Source organism: Tribolium madens, unplaced genomic scaffold (assembly GCF_015345945.1).
Source record: "Tribolium madens isolate multiple individuals breed KSU strain unplaced genomic scaffold, Tmad_KSU_1.1 Scaffold_1;HRSCAF=32;Tcas5.2_LG8, whole genome shotgun sequence".
Classification (NCBI taxonomy): domain Eukaryota; kingdom Metazoa; phylum Arthropoda; class Insecta; order Coleoptera; family Tenebrionidae; genus Tribolium; species Tribolium madens.
In genome coordinates, this window is record NW_025400984.1 from 5,620,791 (window position 1) to 5,638,924 (window position 18,134).

The 18,134-nt window shown below is 34.6% G+C and overlaps 3 protein-coding genes across 4 annotated transcripts in view; 2 read left to right on the forward strand and 1 right to left on the reverse strand.

The window, feature by feature from the left end:
* LOC123003642 (dorsal root ganglia homeobox protein) overlaps nt 1-11,789 on the forward strand; it is a 38,625-nt gene extending 26,836 nt beyond the window's left edge. For both annotated transcript variants that reach the window (XM_044396537.1, XM_044396538.1), the window contains exons 5-6: nt 9,754-9,881; nt 10,173-11,789. In XM_044396537.1, the coding sequence (XP_044252472.1) occupies nt 9,754-9,881; nt 10,173-10,483 (439 nt within the window). In that variant the 3' untranslated portion in view covers nt 10,484-11,789. The remainder of the gene's footprint in view (nt 1-9,753; nt 9,882-10,172) is intronic.
* Nucleotides 11,790-15,957: 4,168 nt separating this feature from the next.
* Nucleotides 15,958-18,134, reverse strand: part of LOC123004016 (chromosome transmission fidelity protein 18 homolog) — a 21,000-nt gene continuing 18,823 nt past the window's right edge. Inside the window, exons 5-6 of the mRNA XM_044397115.1 lie at nt 16,401-16,455; nt 15,958-16,092 (exon numbers count right to left, since the gene is read on the reverse strand). Of these exons, the coding sequence (XP_044253050.1) occupies nt 15,998-16,092; nt 16,401-16,455 (150 nt within the window). The 3' untranslated portion in view covers nt 15,958-15,997. The remainder of the gene's footprint in view (nt 16,093-16,400; nt 16,456-18,134) is intronic.
* LOC123004017 (proline-rich extensin-like protein EPR1) overlaps nt 17,226-18,134 on the forward strand; it is a 7,369-nt gene continuing 6,460 nt past the window's right edge. Inside the window, 2 exon segments of the mRNA XM_044397116.1 lie at nt 17,226-17,354; nt 17,414-18,106. Of these exon segments, the coding sequence (XP_044253051.1) occupies nt 17,309-17,354; nt 17,414-18,106 (739 nt within the window). The 5' untranslated portion in view covers nt 17,226-17,308.

Consider the following 18,134-nt stretch of genomic DNA (forward strand, 5'->3'; position numbering starts at 1 on the left):
GATTTCATTCCTTTCGTCGACAACAGTGTAAACGACATTGTCTAATATGGACAACGACGTTAAAACATCGCAAATTGACACTTGACCCGTTGAAAGCGCTGCTTCGCAAATTATATTTGCGATGTGCGCGCTCTGACACAACACGAATTCTTTAATTGTAATGGATGTATGTCGAGTACTAAAATAGATCACGTTCTAACTATCGGACCAAATTCATTTATATCAATTTAAATTGCATCGTATTAAATACATCTTCTCGAATTAGCGAAAAAATCGCTCCTCGTCTCTCTCACACGACACGGAGCGGTTTCTCTCTGTTAAACGATTCAAATTGCATAATAACGAGATTGAAACGTTTCACATGTAATAGGTACGCCAAGCCCACCCCCCTTTATATGTGTGACATTCAAATTGGGTCCCCTGTATGCCGGTACCGCGACGAATTAACAGTGCATTACGACTGATTATAGTGATGGAAACTGAGAATAATTTCAATTAGTGTATCAGAACGATTAACGATGGTAATTAATAGGGAGAGAGATGCGGGGGTTGATGCCCGGGGTACACACATTTCTGCTTGATTTTGTCCAAAAGTCCAGTTTTTGAATAAAAAAAAATGTGCCAAGAGGATGCATTTTGCTTCTGGTATAAAAATTCAACAATCAAGTTAAATAAATCAGTGACTTTGCTATGTCCCTTTGAGTGTTTTAATTCGATTAAATTCTGGTTTATACCTAATAGCCTTCGTCCCATTACCCACTACCATTTTACCCCATTGAATAATCCACGCCGCAATACAATTTAGCGCCGTACCCATTTCATAAAACGCATCCAAAGCGCGACTCCGAAACCCACAAACCCATTAAATTTGCAACCGTCGTTACATTCTCATCTAAACCGCTAAATTCCGTCGATTGTTTGTAATTTTTCAGACGGTTTCTAGTCTAGGGTGTGATCGAGAAAAAGCAATGTCGTTGCATGAAAGATGCATGAGCAAGCGCGCTGTTCGGAGATGGAAATGTAACCGAGGAAAATTCACTTGGTCAACTTGAAAGCTAACTTGTATTCGGGAAACTTTATTGAGGAAAATTTGATTTAATTTTTATAACAGCACCAAAGAGGAATGAGTGCTGTAATTTCTTTTGATGCTGCAATATAATTTCTGTATAGCGAGTACCTTTTCAAATGAAATTTTAAACGTATCGCGAAAAACTTTCAGTTGCACACCTGAATAAGGAAACGAAGACAAGAGGAAGTTGGAAATGAGCTTTTCCGACGAAGCGATGGAACAAATGAACATTGCACTTTGGTATTTAACAGTGTATGCGGCTGCACCACTTCGAGTTAGATTTATTGATTAAATTATTCCAATAAGAGACTTGTTTATGGGAGACAATTGCTTAATAGTTAATATTCGCGAGTCCTTCACTTGAGTGAGCCAAATATTTCGGCACATGGGGCACAACTTGCACACATGCACATGATTTATTGCTCTCAAGCATTAAAAAATTAAACAGCTATTTGTAGAGTTTATTTAAACAAAGTTAAAATTTTTGTGAGAGAATTAGTAGTAGTTAATTTCGTAGCCACAAATTTTGTTTTTCTTAATAATTCACCTAACCGTTTAGAGGTAGGGAAATACGTCGTTCCATCCCTTGGTTGGGAAGTGTTTTATGTAAGATTTCCAACGTAATAAGCCCATCTAATTTCAAAAACGCAATATGTTTGCATAGCCACTACGTCAGTACATAAACTTTGTTAGAAAAACAGATATTTTATTACTTAAACAAAATATGATTTTGAATAAAATAGCTTACAAACGTCGGTGAGAATTTCATTACACCCTCAGGCTACATCTAGCCTCTTGGTCAGAAAACTTAAGCTAACGAGGTTATGGAATATTTCTTATCTTGGTTGTAATTAGTATATTACATAACGAGCACGGAAAGTGATAAGCAGGAAAGTTGCACACGAGGCGTTAGCCGAGTGCAGGCAATCCCGCGAGTGCGTTAGACACTTTCCTGCAAGTTTTGTACACTATTTTTCCTACGACCATAAATAACTGTGTTCTTATGAACAAATTTGGATACAAAAATACGTTGAATAACGATTTATTTTTTATAATGGATACAAAAAAAAATACGTTGAATGAAAACATACAAAACATTCGAGTGTGAATTGTGCGTTAGATTTCTAACACACAGCGCGAAAACAAATCGCACAGGTTTTTGACCTCGAACGATATTGATATTCGCGCATATGTAATTGTGCGTTATGATCTATTTTCGTATATGGTCGTAGGAAAATTTTATTTCCATCCTAGACATTTTGTTAAAAATTATTAATAAAAAAGGAATTCAGTGGGGATACAGTAGTATATTAAAAAACAAGTTTTACAAACACTCTAACTGTGACACGAGTATTTTCTCAGACGAGCCATGCAGTGGCGAGTGTTACAAATGAACGAGTATCACTGAGAGCTTGTAACACGTGTTTTTTATTGTACTATTTTTTCTATCAAGCGCTTTTTATTATATTTGACAGTTAAAATTCATGACATTTGACGTATGCGGTACCCAAATCGCTTGAAAATAGCTCAAATTGCATTACTTCCGATAAAATACATTGATCAGCAACCGTTTCTCACTTAAAAACGACAGTATGCAGCCAGTGATGACAAAAGTAGTGCATAAAGTGTTGCCCAAAACAGCATTACAAAATTGCATTTTGTGCAACTGTTTACATTTACACAAAATGTTCATTGTGACACCAAAATACAACAGATATCTATTATAAAAATTGACAATATCTTGTGTAATTTATTTGAAATGAGCTCGAAATTTATACATACAAGTTTTAAACACTTTTTTAGTTTCAGTTTCAAAATTGTCATTTTTTAACCCCTTCCTTAAACGCGGTGAAACCGTACACTCCTATTCAATTATTTTCTTTCTTATTCATGATTATGTTGTATTCTCGTCAATTCTTTGATTTAAATTAAAGCATATTTAGCAAACTCTCATTACAAATTATGCCCAAATTTTAGCTGTGTTTTTTTAACTTCTGCTTTCACTTATCTAAACTAATTTTTGTTAGTGGTACCAAATTTACCTGTTTTTGTTTTTACGTTTGCAAATTAAAGATATTGTTGATAGTTTGGTGACCATTTATCAAAATAAATAAAAAACAAACTGACAACTCCTTGCAGAATAGTACCTAACGTTAAGGCTATCATTTGATAATCAAAAAGTCAAACTTTACTTGACCTTTTGAGTCCCAAAACACTTCACATATTGTGTATTTGAGGGGGTTACAAAGAAGTGCACCAAAGTATCCAATTACGTCATAAAAATGTGTCCAGTTGCAAAGAACATCCGTCGTGTTATATCCCATGAATATTAACTGGTTTTATTAAAAGTCCCACCCCCGGCCATAAAAATCGCTCAAAGCAATCCCGAAATTAAACACCCCAAAACCGCCGCGAAGCCAGAAATTACGCAATGTACACACGCATCGAGATCGAGTGGAAAAAAAAAGCGTCGTTAATGACGTCGGAGGGCGGCCTCCTCTTTTCGGGGGTGCGAGTCAATGTAGCATATGCGATTGTACACGTAGGGCAGCTCTTCAGAGTGCAAACAAAGCATGCACGATTACCGTTAAGTCAATGGGAAACGGAAGTGACGCACATGCGCCCGGAAGACAGTTCTCTCCATAGGATCGCTTCCGGATTACCATTGCGATGACCTTTGCCTTATCACAGATGCAGAGACAATGCTGTGATAAATGATCGAGGGCGGTTTTTAATATCGTCTAATGACGTCATCCCAACGCAGAATTACAAATAATGCAATTTTATAATTTATTAGAGCCGCGCCGAAATACAACTACATAAAATCTTATTAGCGAAATTCCAAATTATGGCAGCTACAGACAATAACGTCTCCTTTGAGGAGAGTTCGTATCTTTATAACTTCATTTTCCGCCTCACGACTAAATTACCTTAATTCCCTATTATAGTCTGCTTATACAACCCCTAATGTAATCATAAACATTGCAAAATCAGCCTTCATCCGAGTACGTTTTTTCCTTACTTGCCTTTGTAATGTCGCCAGGAAGTGCGTTTTTATTACATGAAATCGACATGGAAATGAAACACAAAGCTTTCAAGTTTTGTGCTTTCGAAAAGACAAAAGTGAATTATATTAATAATTAACACATAAAAAAGCTCAAATTACCGAACCGAAATTGAGTTTTATTTTGATATACAAACAAAGAGTCAAAAAAACATAATCAAAACAAAACATAGAGATGTAAAGCAAAATATTAAAAAATGTTAGTGCCTACACTATCCAAATCAAGTTTTCTGGATTAAAAAAAATATAAATAAACAAAATTTAAAACATCCATTTGTAAAAATACAAATCTTTGTAAAAATAAAAATCTTGATAAGTATCGCATATACAAGGTGATTCAAAAGTGTCTTGAGTGGTGATAAAGAACAATCAACGATTTTTTTCACGAAATATCTCATCAAAGGTTAAATTTTGAGTTAAGTTTTTGACCGTTCAGATAATGTATTCTTGAATTTAGTTAGCGGAAAAAGCACATTTTGGAACATTGAACAGAAACCTGTTGAAAAAATCAACGAAACATTTAACAAACTAGCAAATTCAATAATAAATTAAATCCGACAACATCGGAAACAAAAAAACAACATAGTAACAAACAAAAGATGCCTACATAGTAATATGAAAATTGACAGTTCTGTTTTTTCTCAAAAAAGGCTTCAAAAAATCTGAATTTATTTTTATGCTTAGCTGCAAGTCTTCTATTACCATTCGAAAGTTGGTCGGACAATTTTGAATAACCCTGTATCAGTTAAAAAAAAATGTTTTCAATTTAAAATTTTGCAGTTTTTTAGAAAACTATTTTTTATTTTGAAATCTTTGTTACATCTAGAAATTTATTTGAAACAAAACGTTAAATTGTCATTGTTTTGTTGATCTCTTGATCAGTCAATCAGTGAAGCAGTCGTCATTTCGTGTAAGACTGCATCATAACGCGCCTTCCTCGTCTCCGCTAACTTATTCAAGAGCCTCTCCACATCATAAATATGGCTATTATTTATTTAAATCGCTAGGGGTGCTTCCGCCTAATGGAAAATTAAAGGGCGAATTTAAAACGTTGTAAAAATCGCATCCCCCTGCATGGATTTCCATCTATCCCGGAGAAGTCCCGCCGCCATCATCCGCTGAGTGATTAGCGTATGGATCCGTCGAAGATCCGTCGCACCTGAAAGCTTCGACGGCAGGCATCGGTGGTGGCGGTGAGGGCGGCTGCGGGGGCGGCGGAAATGAGCTTAACTTGGCTGCGGTTAACAGAAACCCGGCTAACTTTGATCCGTGCCAGTCTGCTAATTAGCTGATTAATTAATTGCACAGTCACTCTAATTCGATAGCTATTTATTTATGAGCAGCGGCATTAATGTAATTACTGCAGGTGTTGTGAGGGCGGCGCGAGGAATAATGCGCCGTTTTCTTCCTTCATGCTGTCGAGTGTATTGAAATCCATTTGCTAGTGAGCACGAAAATATATAAATAAATCAAAATGTCACATTTCTTATATTACATTTCCCCGATATGGAAGCTCTGTTTGACGTCTGTAATAATGTTTGCTGACATGTTTCTTCCAGTGTACTCCCGCAAATCCGCCCCCAGTTAAAATGTTTAGACTTCAATTTACTTTAGAGTCTCCGAGGAGGGACTTTGGCTTATGTCTACAAATCATATCAACAAAGTATCCAGTCAGGACATCCCGAAGCGAGTGGGTACAGTCCATCAAAAAGCTAGTAAATTATAGAAATTAAAAAATACATTATACAGGGTGATTCATAATATGTAAAATATATTTTTTACCAAAAAAATGCTCCCATAACAAGTATTAAGAAGACAATAGTTATTTATTATACAAGACTATAAAGAAATTGTTTGTCTATGAGTAAAAAGGCTAAGTTTACGAGTGACGAAGTCACGAGTGGACTTTTTTCACGAGTAGATAAACAATCTTTACCGTTGTATATAATATTTCGTTTTACTTTGTACTCACCTATCAGTATTAAAAAAGCTATCCTCCAACTTCAATATAAGCATATGACATCGATGTACAGTTGGTTGCAATAAAAACGGAAAATTGAATTTTCTTTAGAATGAAACAGGTTTTGCCCTTGTCAATTTAGTTGTCAATTTGTGATCTGTCACATTCAAATATTTTTTTCTGCAATGCCGCTCTTAAATACCGAGAGCATCAAATGCAAATCAAGATAATCAATTAGTTGAGTACTTACGTGAAAAACCAGTAGTGAGTACTACAGATTAACTGTCAGTGCTAACTTAACCTTTTAGAATTAAGCCATGTTCAAACTATGGATAAATGTAAATGTACCGTGCTATCCAAAAAAAAAAAAAAAAATAGAGTAGGCGGTGATTAAAGTCCTTCAGATAGCAGTCCTGATTTTTGACATCAAATGTCAGCGAAAACTTTGGCAAGTGTGTGTTTTATTCATTTTGAGTGAAATAATGTTCACTTTAAAGCAGAAAATTTTTATTGTTGCAAGTTATTGCAAAAGTGCTGTACAAGACGAAAACGGTGAATGGTCATTTTCACTTTCAGTTTGTATGGAAAATTTCCCGCCCAGATTCCCAGCCAATAATATGTTGCCAACTCTAGAATATTAATCGTCGCCTACTCTAATTTATTTATTTTTTGATCGCACGGTACTAGTCATTCACACACTTGCTGAATTATATTTATTTATTATGCAATCATAATATACAGGTGTTCGGTAAATTGACTGCCATCGCTGCATTGCACTTTTCAGGTTTCAGAAAAATATGATTCTGCATTTGAATTTTTCCTTTTATCATACTTTAAAGAACTAGAGGACTTAAAAAACTACCAATAAGTGAACATGTTTTTATCACTAACTTGTTCTGTTGTATCAAGTGAAAAAAGAAAAACTTCCATATCCGTCAACAGTTGTCCATCAAAATTCAGTATTAAATTCAATATTACAATAATTTCGATGACTAAAGGAATTTATAAATAAACAAGACGGCGACCACAAACGGTGTTTGTGTACCACAAACGGGCTCGTCTCAACAATGACATTCTAACATTTTCAAACATATCAAGGAGACATTCAGCAAAGTAGCTGACCTCTGGTGGCAGGCTAGAAACTATCCAAATGGAGAAAACATTTTGACAATATCAGTTTTCCATTTTTGTCAATTTTACAAGTCAATTCAGTACTTGCAAGCGTTTTTGCTCCGTACCTCATTGCAAAAACTATGTGGGGTCTATTTCGATGCATTATTCTAAAATGGAAATTTCAACTTTAGGTATTATTATTTTAAATAAAAAATTTCTTTTAAAAAACGTTAGACGACAGATTAAATAAAACATTGAAGTTTTCACAAAATTCCGTCAAAGTCCCACCAAAACGTCGCCGCGCCGTTGTTTAAGCTACTCGGCAAAATTAGTAAAGAAGACATCTGGCACAGTTTACAACTGTAAACTATTCAAATGGGGAAAACATTGATAGTTTAGTACCATATATTGGTGGCTGAATTTCTCCTATTAATAAAATAATTATCTGCCTTTCTAACAAAGTTGATACACTGACGTACCAAATTGCGTTTTTGACATGTAATGGGCTCGTAACTTTGGTAATCTTACATAAATTATTTCCCGGCCAAGAGGAAATAATAACATATTTCCTCACCTCCAAAAAGTCAGGAATATTACTAAGTTGTGAATAAAATATGTGTATTATTTAAGAATGCTTTATTCTGTCTTTTCTAATACATCCTGCACCACCCGTAATTTCTTATTAAATGGGAGTATAAAGCTTCTCCATGCAACTTCAAAAATGTGATTTTCTAAATTCGCAAACATCAATTTAGACTGTTAAAATGGTGGATGCGCCGGGATGAATAATAAATAGTTTCAAAAACTAATAAAACATATCGTAGATATAATTTAACATCTCTCTAAAAACTAGTAAATACAAAGAGATGTAAATCTAAAGCAAAATTAATGCAGAAGAACTAGTTAAAATTAAGAAAAAAAATCCGGTTTTCTAATTGTTATATCACCGATTAATAACAATTTTAAGTAATAAACAAAAATTATTCTCTACTTCATACTGATAAGAATGTTGTTTGTGCGTTTTCAATAGAGTATTGAAGAGCTTATGCGCCATATACACAAAGTGTATACAATACAGAAATGTAAAAAGTAAGTTTTTGCGTTGTTTTAGTAAATCTACCCCGTATTCGTAAATAATGAATCCAATAATAAATCCAAAAAATAAAAAAAAAACGTTTTTTTTTTTCAAAAATTATTAAACATTGTTTCTTTAAGTTGGTTTTTCCTCTTTTCTTTAAATCAATGTTGTTTTTGACATTACACTTATATTCTCTGTGCGGTCATTGATTGCTGATCAAAGACAAAAAGATCCTTTTTCATTAAAAGTTCAGAAATCTCAGTGACTAATTGACGTAAGGAGAATATAAAAAAGCATAACAAGGCTGAACGAACATGCACTGATTTAACTAAAAAAGAATCCCCAAATCCGTGGACCAAAAACAAAAAATATACAATTTTTTCCTCGCGCTATTTCTTAAGATTGCGTGATAACCGTAGCATAAAAAATTTTGCCAAAAGATCTCAAAACTAGAAACTTAAAGCTTCAAAATGTTTTTTTTTAATCTAGATACAATCATTTTTCCGTGAGATACAGCCTTCCAAAAATCACCAAAAAACTTAGGAAATATTTTTGTTCCCTTGTGATTTTTTAATAGTAAATTCTGGTCTCAGTGTATTAAACATTTTGAGGTAAAAGAGGTGTCAGTTTAGAAATTAGATAGTGTTGCACTCCCTCCCATAGAATTATAACAATAATTATCTCATAAAAGTAAACTTTTGGCACGATCATGTCGTCACAACTTTAACATCGTTACCTAAAACAGACATCGGCATCGAGTTTCACATTAACGTAATTCAGCAAACTGCCTTCATGACATTGTTTAATATAATATGTGACATTTGAGAAGATTCCTTCTACACAATTACAGCCGTGGCAAAGCGAATGCATTTGCGTAAATGCCTCAGACAGCTTAATTTCCTACACTAACATATTAATTGGATTTCGTGTGTAGCTTACTCACGGTGTTACGCTATCTCCCGGAAGCGGCCATTGCCGGATTTACACGGTTTCGTGCCTTTGGAGTTTTGCAGAGAAAAAACTCGTCGGGATAGCGGAATCGTCTTGCAATGGGGGCTCCGGAGGGGCGCCCTAATGAACGGATTTGCAATGCATTGGTTGGTCAAAGCAAATGCTCGGACTAGAGCGGCTTAATTGAATTTGATATAGTTTGCATTAATTGCTACATCATGTATCGTAATCAGAGATACACATCCTATTTCCATTTCCAAATTATATCACCAACGGACCCGGGGCTTAATGTAGGCTTTTCAATTTCTGCTGGATTATTTATCAAATTCATTTACATTTCATTACCGGAAATGCGTGTGTATACGTGTCATTCATGCTAATTATCTAGATAATTTATGGTCACGACGCTAACCCCGCATTACGAAATAAGCGCTTCCCAAAGATTTTTGAAAAGAGAAACATTGTCACATTTATTAGTTTAGTATTTAGCAAAAATTGAAAATGATTATTTTTTACAGCACCGCAGGATTTCGTCCGGTTCTCGACGGCAACCCCACCAGAAACACGCCACCCTTGTTCTTCCCGTCCCACCTGGCCTCTCAAATATCATCGCAATTTTCGCCGCCTCTCTTCCCGACACTAAAAGGTAACACACAAAAAAATCCCTCAACGATTTATTATAAGACCCGTCGTATCGTCCTAATCGAGTTTCGCAACAACTTCGCCTTCTCTACACCGCCAACCTTACATATCGAATTTAAAGTTGATCGTGATCGCAGGTGTAAAGTGCCGCAAAATTGGACGATAACGACTCCCTAAATGGATAAAGAGAAGGCGGGGTGGGCGCCAAAACAAATTATCGCATTTTAAAGTTTGAGGTGCCACACTTTGTTTAAATTCTAATTGGCTTCGAATATGAACCGTTAATTTTGCTTAGGTTTTCCCGGCCTTTGCTCCTGCTGCCCCATCAAGCCGATGGCGGGTCTGCTGCCATCTGGCGACGGTTCGCAGATTTCTCCCGGCGGCGGCGATCAGCGTTCGTCCAGTGTAGCCGAACTAAGGAGGAAAGCGCAGGAGCATTCCGCCGCCCTCCTGCAGAGTCTCCAACACGTGGCCAACTTCCAGCAAGCGGCTGGACTCGCCAGCAGTCTCAACTTTCCCCTGCTGCCGCCGTTGACTCTGCAAGCGCTCAACAGGAAGCACGAAATGCCGGAAACGGCCACTAACAGCAAAGAACCGACGACGTAATCTGACAGAGGGAGTTGCGAAACGGCGTACTTAGGAGTTTGTAAATAGTGTATGGAGTGCAATTTGAACAAACACCAAATCGTAGCAGGTGGAGATTAGGCTAAAACGGGAATATTTTAGTGGTTTTATGGGCTAAAGGCGGTGTTGGGCGGTTGATTGTAGTGCAATAAATGGTAAAATAAAAGAAGCAAAAACATGTAGATACTTAGATTAAAAAAAAATAAATATGTACCAAATCTCTTCGACTCCACAGAAAATTTGTCTGATGGAATTTGTAACAATGAATTAAGATAATGCAAACATTTTAATATCATAAACACAGCAACAGCGTTAAGTAATTCTTGTCAATTTTATGAATATCTCCTTGACATAGTATAATGACTGTTATGATAGTTTCCCGTTGAATCTTTTAAATTTTGAAAAAATCTGTTTAATAATAATTACTTTAAATACCGAAAAGCGTTAGTACAAAATGTTTTTAAATTATGATACTTTTTTTTTTAATTTTATGATACTTTTTTAATACTTGCGAATACTTTTTTAAATAAAATTAATTTGAAATGGAATTCATTTATCACTTTTTAATTAACCTTCAAAAACACTTTTGCAACAGAACTTATTTCTGTAAAATATGAGAAATTTATAGTATAAATCGGTGTAAAACCAAAAATAACCATAATAATAACACAAAATACAACAAAGTTTAGATTTTCGGTAATAACATCAATAAATTAATTAAATCTAAAAGTGATGGCGGTTAGTTTATTCTTAATCTGCTAAAGTAGATCTCCTATTCGTTACCTAAATGTATATTTTTGACCTCCAGAATATTTTTTTTTCTTAAAAAAAAACAATTTTTCTATTTTAACTATAATAGACCGTTTCATAATGATTGACATCTCGGTAGGCGTTGAGAGAGTAAACTAGACTTTTAGTTCCAAAAATATACTAATGTGAACATTCTTTAGATGGCGATGTCCAAAAAAAATGTGGAACAAACGTCGAACAAAAATGAAATAAAAGAGAAAAAGCACAAAAACCACTTAAAAACGACAAATACCACAAAAAACAAACCAGTGGTTGCAATCGTACAAAATGAACAACCTAGAATTCTCAAAGTACAAATGTTGCCAGCTTAAATTTTAATTTCCATGACCTAACAAGATGTCGATCATTTTGAAACGCTCTATACATATTAGTTCTACATACCAGGTGAATAAAAAGTATGGAACCAAACGTTTTTTGCTTAAACTATTTATTTTTTTAAAAAACTAATTCATGAGTGCTAAAGTACTATAAAAATGTGATGATTTAACAAGAATAAAATTTTTCGAAATTTCCTTTTATTTTTGAGTTCTACAAAAAAATTAATTTTTTTAAATGGCAACCCACTATAAAATCATTTTTCTCATAAAGACTATACTCTAAGGATTACAACTATCTGCTTTATTTTTAATTTTTTCAAAAAATTTTTTTCACATAAATTGCAATTTTGACAAAAAAAATCGCATAACTCAAAAACAAAACAAAATTTCGTTCTGAAATTACGATCACATTTTTTATATTACTTTAATTTATATTAATTATTATTTTCCGGACGCAAATGATCAAAAATAAAACCGCTTGGTTCCATACTTTATATTCACCCTGTATATTGTTGTAACGTTTACAGATGAAAACCACTTTTCCAAACCGACCACAGTAGTTGAAGAAAAATGATACAACTCTTAGCAGTCCTTTGGTGGTATAATTAAAAAAACTAATTTAAAAATAAAATTTTGTTCTTTTTAACACTTTCGCCTAGTCTCCTATTATTATTTTTTCTTTTTGTTCAGTAAAATTTAATATACAGGGTGTTTCAGAACTCGCGCCCCCGGAAAAATGCCATGTAAGATAAGATATATCTACAAGCCGACTGTAAAGAATCACAGCCTTTAAAATTGCATTTTTCTGAAACCATCCGCAATTGTCTGTAAAATAACACAAAATAGTCGAAAAGTAGTATTTTTCCACAACCTTTAGTTGTCATAAATTAAAATCGTCCTTAAAGTTGACAAAATAGAATATACAGTTGACAAGATAGTCCGTAAAGTTTACATGTTGTGTAATTTTAAATGCATAGGTGTTCAAATTTTTACATAATTTAAAGAACTACGAACTGCAAAAAACGTAATGTACCTAATGTCAATTGTACAAATAACTACAATATGGTTAAAAAAAAAACGATAAGGGAAGGTCATAAAAAGTGGTATTGTAGGCCGCCTGACGCCCTTTGGCCCCCTCTAAGCAATAGTTGTACATATAGTTGTAGATTAGCAACTTGTTACCGGAATATTGTGATGTGATCTAGTATTATACCCATTATACAGAAACTGTGTACCATTACGGCCTTCCGCGGCCCTCTGTAAATCCACCAAGCAACCATGTATAAACGATATAGTGTGTTCAATAAAGCAACCTATAACCGATTCCGTCTTTTAATTCTCAATCCCGTCCGCAATCAAATCGCCCTTGTAGCGAAACAAAAGCCAGCGAAAAAATTGATACAAATCGTTCCGTCGGCGGTAATCCCATTTGACGGCGGGGTCGGAAGGGTGGTGCAAACCCCGCCTCCGCCAATGGCAACCCTCCGTTGGAGAGCATCGATCACGTCGCGACGCCTTTCGTAGTGGGGACGAATCTTCGACTTTTTCGACGTTTCGAATGATCGCCGTCGATGAATCATGTCACGTGGTTAAAGCGTTGACTTATGGGAGCAATTGTGAAATTAGATCGCGCTACCTGGGCTCCAGTGTAGCCAACCTCGCGCTAATGGAATTGCTTGATGATGCTGTTTGCTGCCGTAATTTATGGATATTAATATCTATGATGTTTCGGATTAATTACGCGAATAGAGGGGAAGGAGGATGCAAGGCTTACTCGATGAAATGAGATCGTAAATTTGCACATTCTTAGTGTAATTGTTTCGGCCGGATTCTTACGAATTGTTTAACACATCTGAGCTCCGGTTTGCAACTGTCACTGGTAATAAGAACAAACTTGCAAAGTTTTGCAATAGCAGGAACAAAAGGAATTGAGATTAGGGCGAAAAGCACCTGAAGATTCATGAAACTGTCATAAAACAATGAAAAATGATACCTAATAAAAATAATTACCTAATAAAACAAAAAAAAATTCTTCAATCGTTATCTACAGAGTGAATTGGCAAAATCATGTATCAGATATATCACATCAACAGTGAGTTTACTTGCATTTCTCCTAAATTTAAGCTTCCTATATACTGCTACTTTATTGGCGGTTTAAATAAATTATTATTTACTGTGAGATAAAGTTTCATGATCGATAAGTGATTTGTATCAATAAAAGCAAACTGTGCATTTAACAAGATTAAAGTGAAATAAATCAATAAATTAATTATCACACTCTTTACGACACCAATTAAAATACCAGCAAAACATGAGATGATGAAATTTTAAACAATCACAAATTGCAATAAAAATGTACAAAGTACAGAAATTTTCCTTATTTGGTATTGCAATATTATAGCAAGGAAATTAAAATACTGCTTAATAAATAATATTATTCTTATACTTATATATACAGAGTGGCACAATGAAAACAAGCTGATTGATATTTTGGTTGGGGTTGAAGTGGTGGAAACGCAAAGTACACATTCAAGTGTCCCCCTTGAATATAAAATTGATCTGTTTGAGCGTTTTCAGTGGGCCATTCTGTATGATTACTTATTTAAGTACCAAAATGAAGGTTAGTTGCAGTGTCAATTATTATTAGCAAATATAAAACCTCAATAATAAGAAAACATTTACAATAATGATATTTATTGAAAAATCAGCAAACAAAAAATATTAGTAAAAAATTATTATTTTTTGTTAATAAAACAATAATGATAAAACGCAGGCAAGTTTGAATTCTTTCTAAAAATCCCAAAGTCTGCAACAATTTTCTTCAGAGAATAATAAATAATTATAAGAACTCATCTATCCTAACTTTTTGTAATAAAAAATCATGAATTTTAAATTAATTTAGATTACTTAGAGAGTTTGTTGGTTAGTATTATTATTTTAATTTCATTTTTCACGTAATAGTGCGGCAATAGTAGGTTCAAAGCCAAAAAAATATCCCAGATAAAAATTTTTGTAAAATCTCTCCTTTAGCTCGCCATTTTCATACAGTTCTAATCTCTTAGGAAGCCTTTCCATACGTAAGTTTAAAGAAACTTTTTTTACTGACCTAAGAAATCATCCTGCAAATTCTGTTTTTCTTTTTTTTTCTGAGCAATCTAGATACTTTGTAGTAAAATTGTACTATAGATTTTGTCCCTTTGAAAAATTTGCTTGTTTGTTAAATACAAAAGCAACCAGAGATATAGGTAGTATGCAATTTTTATATTAATAACGACTGACAAAATTTAAATGAAAATAAGTAGTATTTATTTAAATAATTTAGAACATGTTTACAAAACATTTAAGAGAAATTAAATTTCAATTCAATGAGAGCAAAAATTCAATTCTTTGTCTATTTCTTTTGTCTGTCACAACTGCAATATCATTGTTATAATAACTAATTATGTTTATCATCCAAAATCTAAGCAACGTTGAATATCCAGTTATATTTTATCACAAGTGGAATATTCGCTTGAATTTGTTGTTGCTAAGATGCGAAAGTAAATATCTGCTATTTTATTGGATTATATTTGAAAAAAGAGAGGTGAATTGAATAGTCATTTAAAAAATTTCTATTTTGTCGTTCTTTGCTGTTTTTAGAACTACGAAAATGTAAATATACACGTAGATCAAAAATTTTCTGTTATTGGAAATTTCCTCAGTTTTGCAAAGATTAAAAGATATCTAGAACAGCTAAAACTAAAATAAATAAAATTTCTTTGTTGGTAATCAGGATTATTCGTATTAAAAAAGTAAATGCAACTGTCATTACAGCCCAAATGGAAAATTGAAATATATGAAAGTACAAATTGCGATCTCTGTTATCTCCAAGTTAGATCGGATTAATAACTTAAAACGCTTTAAATTATCATGTCACCATTTACAATTCATTAAACCTCGATACTGACGTCAAAATGCAACATTTCCGGGATCACTCCCGTAATAACACTACAAAAAAAAAAGATAATTAAACGCCAATTTTTACGAACCCATAAACCTTTCAAAAAAAATTTACATGACCATAAACGCAGTCGTCGATAAATCATCGTGATTACATTTTTGGTCACGTTATGAAAAATGTTATATTCCGGAACGAGCTTAAAACAAAATTGCAATTCCGTAATGCAAACGAAACCAGATTACGGCGACCAGCATTGCACACGAATATATAAATTTCAATTTAAAATGTCCGGCATAAAAATAACGTAATTTTGCGGCGAAAAACGCGTTTAAAAATTATTTGCGCTTACCGTGGAAAGAGCAGGAAATGGGAGTTTTCTACAGAATAAATTAATTTGTTCGGTTGTATAATTAGACTTTTAATAAAACATTACTTGAGAGTGGATATTTTAATTTTTTTCCGTACAGCGTTGCTGTAGCCTTCCTTGTACTTGAACCAGACGTCGTTCTTCGATTGCGGTTTTCCTGCGAATGCAAAAATTCCCGGATTAAACACGAGATAATTACAACGGTTCAAACATTAATTAATCGATTTAGACGAGTTTGACGGGGGGCACAATGAAATTGAGAAACTATAGAGTAATTAGGTCGTTTGCTGAAGCGGTAATTTATTGGTAACGATGTCTGTAATTGCTTAGGAGCCGGAGTCGCCTCCTGGCCCGGATTCAGGCGCACACTATTAGCTTATTGTTTGCCAACGAAAATTACAATTTGGATTATTACTGTTTGAATTGTTGGAGTTGGTTTTATTCGACACAAGCTTCATTACCCACCTGATGACGATGAAGCCTTCGTTACAACGCGGCCGAAAAAGTCCCTCACCACCGCCTGAAACAAAAAACTCGTTTAAAAAAATACCCCCGGATTTACCCTCACTCGTAAAGTGTTGTCAACAAAGTCGTTATTCGTGATAAAAGTTTTCAGGCTGAAAATCCTGTTCAAATTCCAATTTCAGCTGAATCAATTTGACCGCAGAGTTTCGACAAACAGGCAAGCCGCCACCGATATCGAACAATATTATGATCGGATTTCGGAAAATAAAAGTTCGTCTGGTGTCGACTTCCACGAAGCGGTCGTTTAACTTTCGACAGGGATGATGGAGAAAAAGAGACGAGATTTCCGATATTAGTGAACGCAATATCTGGCGGTTAATACTATTCCCAAACGATATCACGCCGGTAATGAAAGATGACCTGGCTAGATTGCGAGCTTAGCGTTATACTGGAAATGGGAAAACTGGCTGCTGATAGCCCATTTTCACTGTGATTCCATTGTTTGTCAGATTATTTCGATCCCAAGGCGCAAATGGCTTAATGGAGAAAGCATTTGTCAACGTTAAAGAAAAATACTGTTGAGGTTACGTAATAGCAAAAAGATAAAGAAAAAACAAAATTCATTTAATATTTTGTTAGAGAGTCATATTTTATAAAAATTCTTGAAAGTGATTGCGTTAATTCACTAACCATTAAAGAATGAAAATGTTATATCGATTATAATAATGTGCGATAAAATTTTTCGGATTAATTTTTATAGATATGCCTGATCCAAATGTCAAAACTAATCGTCCAATAATTTATTTCTTCATTCCGAAAAGGATTTAAATGTTCATATATAAGACAATCAACGAATCGAGTTAGAGCACAAACAAGTGAAGTTTGGAAGTGCTTACACAGTAAGAAACATGAAAGCTATAGTATTTTTAACAGTAGTTTTGGCGTTTGCGCCAGGTAATAACAAATAGATTTAATAACTTAATCTAGTATTTATTTCAAATAAATATCTACAGGACTACAAGGGAGATCTTTGGTGCGTCCAGGCATTATACCTGGAATTAAACCACAACCAGTTCCCGAAGTCGAAAGCCCCGAAATTGAAATCAACCCAGTGCCAATCGTCCCCGGGATCAAACCACAACCCGTTCCCGGAGTTGAAACTCCAGAAATAGACATCAGTGTACCAATTGTACCTGGAATTAAACCACAACCCGTGCCAATTGTTCCCGGAATAAAACCACAACCCATTCCAGGAGTAGAAAGCCCAGAAATCGAAATTAACCCCGTACCAATTGTACCCGGAATCAAACCTCAACCAGTTCCCGGATTTGAAACCCCAGAAATTGATATTAGTGTACCAATTGTACCCGGAATCAAACCTCAACCTGTTCCAATCGTCCCCGGAATTAAACCACAACCCATTCAGGAAGTAGAAAGCCCTGAAATCGAAATCAACCCCGTACCAATTGTACCTGGAATCAAACCTCAACCAGTTCCCGGATTTGAAACCCCAGAAATTGACATCAGTGTCCCAATTGTACCAGGAATCAAACCACAACCTGTGCCAATCGTCCCCGGAATCAAACCACAACCTGTACCAATCGTCCCCGGAATCAAACCTCAACCAATTCCCGGAGTCCAAACCCCAGAAATTGACATTAGTGTCCCAATTGTACCCGGAATCAAACCACAACCTGTGCCAATCGTCCCCGGAATCAAACCACAACCCATTCC